A 6191-nucleotide genomic window follows, 5' to 3' on the forward strand; every position below is an offset into this window, starting at 1 on the left:
AGAATAGAAAGATCAAATAATACAAAATGCTCTTCTATTAAATATAAATAGATTATTGGTTCTAGCTTAATTTTACGATTTTTTTCAGGTTATTGGTGAACACTTGAATATGGTGACTTTTGGTGTAAAACAGGGTTGGCACGGATATAAAAGTCCGGTCTCTGTAGAGGTCCTACAGAGACTAGAGCCGCGTAGTCTCGCTTGGTATGGCACAGCCGTGGGATCTATTTCTTAGATGCAAATTTTACAGAGCAGCATCAGCAACAGACTTTCCTTTTTACTACCTGCCGAGCCTGCCTTTGGCAGATCATGATTATAAAAATTGCTGGTGGATAATAGGCAATGCCACGACTGAATCGCCAGGTAATATCTTAGAAGGGAGGTACACGGTCATCCTGGTAATAGGCGTCGGGGCCACGGGACATGACAGAAAAAGGGGTCTGGCCAATGGGAGCAAGCGAACATGCCGCATTTAATGAAGCCAAGTCTTTCTAGATATGCTCCGATGCAAAGCGACCTCATTACGAAGAAGCCCGGACATCGTGAAGTTGTACATGATCAGCCATGTTTGGCTCAATCTTTCCTAGATTTCGTGTAACGGATCATTATCAATGATGAATGCGGAGACGGATGTAAAATATACCAAGGCAAAGTCGGACCAGCAGTGACTGGATATTTTATTCAATGTGGAGCTCGCAAAGAAGACGATCATGATAGCGAAGGAGAGCCTCACGAATAACACAATGAATCACTATAACTTTGGCAGTGAGACATGAGTAGTCGTCGGACAGTTCGGCCTGTCTTCTTTTGTCTATAATACTGTCAATTATGTTTAAATGGTCTCCTCCCCCCTGTGCACTTGATTAATTGCATTGTCACATGGCAGCAGAGATCACCACAAGAGTCTGCAAAATTTCCCAACTTCCCCGGAAAATGGGACGTGTTTTGGTGGAGATGCTGGCCTAAACTAATCGCGGCCTCGATGACCGTTACGGGGAAGGATCGTGGAGTCGAGGGACTGCAGCGCAGCACTCGCGAGTTGCCTTCCAATCCCACCCCCATGTCCCCCCCGAATGAGCCGAGGCTAGAAAGCTGCAGGGCCGCAATCACCGAGTAAAATGGCAAAATGGGCTGCTGAAGAGCACAGGTAGCTGCAGCTCTATTGGTACCGACCGGCCTGTACTGGGCAGCCAAACTTTACTGTGAGCACATCCACATGCCAGCCCTCGACTTTACTTTACTTTCTTACTTGGGACTTGACTTTGGGCCAATCTTCGACAAAAAAACACTTTGCATCTTTCCTTACCACAAGATATTATTTCAATTACCTTTTCTTTTGTTCAATTGACTAATGAATGAACGATAAATCCCTCGCCTGCAGCTGCGCAAACCAGAATATCACTCGCCGGCGGGTCCACGACAGTACAATAAATGCAGCCGAGTGGGAAACATACGAGCGCGACCAGAAAGCCAACAATACAGCGATCGTGACGAGGAAAACAAATACAATAAAACAATACAGACGTTGCAGAAATGACGTCCAGCAACATTGCATATTCGGCGACGCTTAGTCCAACTTCCGAGTCTGGCCTCAGTTCTCACCACAATCTTCTCTCGAGCTCCATCAGCTCACTGTCGTCCTCGACGTTGACTCGGCCGACACCCAACTACATCTCCAAGACATACCGCCAAGCCTCGCAGCTCTTTCTCACACGTCGCCTTCCCGAGGCGCTCTCTACAATCCAGCCGCTTGTCACGCCACCTCCGCCAGAGGACGGGGCAGGTGACGCGCCCGAGCCGGCACCGATCGCGAGAGCTAGCAGATCCACGCGAATCAAGGTCTGGAGCTTGTACCTGACAGTTCTCAATGCAGTATTGGAACTTGAGCCCAATGAGGGAAAGGAAGCCTTTGGTGCTCAAGACTGGAGAGCACTGTGCACCAAGGTACGAGATGGCGGTATCTGGGAAGAGGTTGTGCGGAATGGTTACCATGGTGTTGAAGGGGACGTGGACTCGGACGTTGTGATAAACCTGTAAGTCAAGTCTGGCTACCCATTCGGCAGGTTTTGTTGATTACTAATGTATCGTCAAACAGCGCAACGTTATTGCTCGCGCACGCACACTCACAAACGCTGAATCAGAAGAGACTAGAGAGCTACCTGGCTGCTTCACAAGAGCCCAACCTAGATCTGGCACAACGCTTGGAAGCGTCGCAGTCACCGCGCGAACACAAACGGAAAGGGTCTCACGCAAAAGCTCGGAGGGCAACTAGTGGTGCCGATACGCCGCGGGATCTGAACTCGAGGGTCAAAATTCTAGAGCTTTACACGCTGCATGTCTTGTTGCGAAATAACGAATGGGATTACGCTCGGGAATTTATCAGTGTCTCGTCAGTTTTGGACGAGGAGCGTAGAGACGCCTTTTTGCAAGCATTGCAAAGTTTGCAAGAAGAACAGCAAGAGCAAGAACGCCGAGACCGGGAGGAAAAGCAAAGGCAAGACGATCAGTTGAGACAAGATTTGGAAGAGGCCAGGAGGTATAGAGCCGAAAACGAAGCAAGGGAAAGAAAAAGAATAGAAGAGGAACGCGCGAGGCGTGAAGGAAGCGAGATCGATTATGGCATCGAGAGCACACCCAGCGTCGGTGGTTCCAGCAAAGGTAGACGCACACGGGCGCAGTCTTCCGCGTTATCAAAGCCAAAGCCGCCTGCCAAAGGAAAGGCGGTTAAATCTCCCACTTTTAGTGCCAGGGCGTCGATGGTTTTCGCAAATCTGAGAGCGGTCCTGGAGCAGATGGGGGCGTCGCTCAAGACAAACCCAATGATGCTGATGAGATTCATTGCCTTCCTCCTGGGATTAATAGTAATGTTTGGCAACCAAAGAATCCGGGAGAGGATCACTCGAGTCCTAGGAACCGGATGGAACAAGGTAAAGGCCACCGCAGGCATGGGCGTCAAGGTCAGTTATATCTGATAATCAGACACCCGGCGGTTGTTCTTTTATCATTGCTCCGGCAATTTGTCTCTTCATTCTGGCGTTGCGGTCCTAAGCAGGTTGTATTTCCAGTGGTAGCATGCATGATCTCTATTCTATTCAATATCCACCTCACACTTCAATTTCAAAGTAGGCATAGTCGCAAGCATCATATCACAAGTCCTAATAGCCATAGCCCAGCGCAAGATGGTCATCTGTGATGCTATTTCTGAGCAGCAGATGTGTCAAACAAATGTACAATCTCAAATATGGTCATTTTAATTTGAAAGCACAAAGTTTTGGGGTATCGATATTGGTCTTTTTGTCGAAATCTCTGCCGAAATTGAACCCTTCGTCCGGAACGCCATGAAGATGCAAAATATCTCGAGCATCGTCATACTTTCCCCCCCATGATCATGACGCCTCGGATTCCTCGTCTCCTTCTTGCCCCTTTCTCAAACACCAGCAAATAAACAAGTCGGGAAAAGCCCAGCCCCGGGCACGCCGTGTCTAGTACGCAGCACCGCGATTTGTCTTTTTCTGGTAAAACAAGTCGGTCCTGGAACTGCCGAGGTTGATAATCTTGGGGCAGCCGTCGCGGTCCTTTTCGAGGCGGGTGCACTCGAAGCAGTAAAAGGCGTCCGAGATGCCCTCGCCGCCGCACACGACGCATTTGTTCTGGTAGTTGCCGAATGAGCACTCGTCGCAGATGCGCACCAGCGTCGTCGGCCGCACGTATGAGTCGCACACTGGGCACTTGCCGTCGCACTTGTCGCAGAGCCGTCCGATGGCGATGCCGGGTTGCTTTCGGCACATTACGAGATCACTATTAGGAGGAGAAAAAGAGGAGACGCGTTAGCTCAGCTTCTTTTCGAGGATCAAGCACTGGTGAGGAGGAGGAGAGGGCAGGGGACTGTTGGTGTTGGGAAGTACAGAGACAGACTTACGGATGATGACGCGACATTTTGAAAGAATGTGCGAATGATCAGGATTCGAAGAAATGAATCTGACCGGCAGGAAATAAAGTAGGAAGTGTCACAGTCCAGGTTGGAAACGAGAGATGCGCAATGATTATTCAAACTTCCGCCAAAGGTCGATTTCTCAGCCTCGCCACTGTTTTCTGGCGCTTTCTCTCAGAGGGGACCTGGTTGACGTTGGTTGGTACCTTAAAAAGCTCCCAAGCAGCTCGGGAGGAGCTTTGCACAATTAGCAGATCTTCATGTCGTTCACTGTATAAATTAGCAAGCTTAGCTGCATAAATTTAGCGCTAATCGCCTGCGTAACGTGGGGTCTTGACTTGTCTATGGTTCAAACGCCCAGGTACCGAGCTGCCATGGAGCTATCTATCAATACAATCCCATTCAACAGGTACTGTATCGTAGTTCTGTCCTCACCCAGCCTTGTGAGCTCTTCGTTCCGCTCAACATATTAGCAATTCAACCCCAACTCATGTGCACGCGCGCTCGATTTAGTCATAATTTTCCAGGACCAATACCTCAAATCAATCCGTGCGCAGTCAAGAAAGAAGGGCAAACATGATGGTCGCCGAGTAGGTTCAAACTGCAGTATACATGAATCAGACATTCACGATTGGCTGACTGTCTCCACCTAGGACCTTGACCCAAGATGCGCCGTCGCAACCGCCACTTGATTCGATGTCGCAGGACCCTGCTACTGCTACTGCTGCTTCTTTGGATGCCTCGCCCACTACACAGAAGCGCAAGGCATCCTCGCCTGGACCGGTTGGTAATGGTGGCCATGAGAGATCTGTCTCGCCCAAGCGGCAGCGCCGAGAATCCGAGTCCGAGTCCATTCGCAATGGCGCAAATGGAAGGGCGGCGACGTCACCCACAACAACCGACCGCCGACAGAGCGCATCGATAGAAGAGAAGCGTCGCGGCAAGCGGCTGTTTGGCGGCCTGCTGAGTACACTTAGTCAGACGAACAAGAGCTCATCCCAGCAGCGAAAGAGACACGACGTTGAGCGGCGACAGCAGGCAAGAGTCTCGCAGCAAAAGACAGAGGACGATGCGCACCGCGAGGCTCGACTAGCCAAGCTCAAGGCGACGAGGCAACGGGAGCAGATTGCTTGGGAGGAGCGAGTTGTGAGTAGCAATCCTGGCATGTTGCCCTGGAATCATTTGGAACAACTACTGACAGCTCCATCGTAGCTGCGGACGAAACATGACCATGTCACCAACACGGCGCGCTTTCTCCAAACCGAATCTGAGCCCAAGATCGTGAGTTCATCCTTCTGTCCAAGGAAAAATATTGCCGCGGTTGCTAATCTTTTCTCAATAGTACTATCTTCCTTGGGAGTTGACATCAAGACAAGAAGCTCTCATCAAGGACCAGATCCGCGATGCAGACGAATTGGTTGAGAAAGAAACGCGTGAGTTCAAGCAAAGGAAAGCGCAGAGACTGACTGCTCTTGGTGTCCCTCCCTCCAAGCCAGACTCTGAGCATGTACCTGTATCTGAACCTGCACCCGTCCCCGCACCTGATTCTGGCCCTGAGTCACAAACAGCCTCTGCGGACCCAACAGCGGAGCCACCCACGAGCATACCGGGTAAAGTTGACATTGAACTCGTGTCTGATCATTCCACTCATCGTGATAACCCTACTGAGACTGCTGACGGACATGTTACCGATCATGCCAGCAAGGCTGGTCTTCACCAGGAAAGAGACAATGATGACACTGAGGACATCATAATTAAGGGAGATGAAGACACCGTCATCTACTAAGAGAAAAGAAGGCAGCTACAGTGCCACAAAGGGCAGTTTCATGATTTGCTGTTTTTGTCTTGAATTGTACTTTAATGGTTTTCATAGCGAGTAGTGTTAACAAAGTCCCAGGACAATTGAGAAATATTTATTCATGCCTTGGAATACAGGGCCATTGTTATGGTATTTGGTGTCTGGGTGATGTAATATACATGGATAATCAAAAGCAAGCGCTAAACATGAGAAAATTTCGAGGTTCGAGGCTCGTCGTCGAGGCAGAATCTTCATCCAACCAAATACAGATATATTACAGGTAAAGAAAACAAAGATTGCTGGGTTCCATCTAAAGAGTGTATAGGAAATCGAGAACAGTGGCCAGAGGCCGCTGTCCATGGTCTGAGAGTCGCTGAGGCTATCGCTAATTCGGGCAAAAAGGAAAAAAAAAAAAAAGAAGAGAGAGAGAGAGAGAGAGAGGAGGTTAGTTTAAGTAAATAA

At 49.4% G+C, this 6191-nt stretch overlaps 3 protein-coding genes across 3 annotated transcripts; 2 read left to right on the top strand and 1 right to left on the bottom strand.

Annotated features, from left to right (window-relative positions):
* Positions 1-1533: 1533 nt before the first annotated feature.
* PFICI_05573 (uncharacterized protein) lies at positions 1534-2972 on the top strand (the record flags this gene model as incomplete). The annotated part of the gene is made up of 2 exons (XM_007834154.1): positions 1534-2033; positions 2096-2972. 2 exons carry the CDS (start codon positions 1534-1536, stop codon positions 2970-2972), a joined length of 1377 nt encoding a protein of 458 aa, XP_007832345.1.
* A 510-nt stretch (positions 2973-3482) lies between these two features.
* PFICI_05574 (PHD finger-like domain-containing protein 5B) lies at positions 3483-3788 on the bottom strand (the record flags this gene model as incomplete). The annotated part of the gene is made up of 1 exon (XM_007834155.1): positions 3483-3788. One exon carries the CDS (start codon positions 3786-3788, stop codon positions 3483-3485), a length of 306 nt encoding a protein of 101 aa, XP_007832346.1.
* Positions 3789-4627: 839 nt separating this feature from the next.
* PFICI_05575 (uncharacterized protein) lies at positions 4628-5717 on the top strand (the record flags this gene model as incomplete). The annotated part of the gene is made up of 3 exons (XM_007834156.1): positions 4628-5077; positions 5144-5212; positions 5274-5717. 3 exons carry the CDS (start codon positions 4628-4630, stop codon positions 5715-5717), a joined length of 963 nt encoding a protein of 320 aa, XP_007832347.1.
* Positions 5718-6191: the final 474 nt, after the last annotated feature.

This window comes from Pestalotiopsis fici (genome assembly GCF_000516985.1).
Source record: "Pestalotiopsis fici W106-1 unplaced genomic scaffold PFICI_Scf_3, whole genome shotgun sequence".
NCBI classification, from domain to species: domain Eukaryota; kingdom Fungi; phylum Ascomycota; class Sordariomycetes; order Amphisphaeriales; family Sporocadaceae; genus Pestalotiopsis; species Pestalotiopsis fici.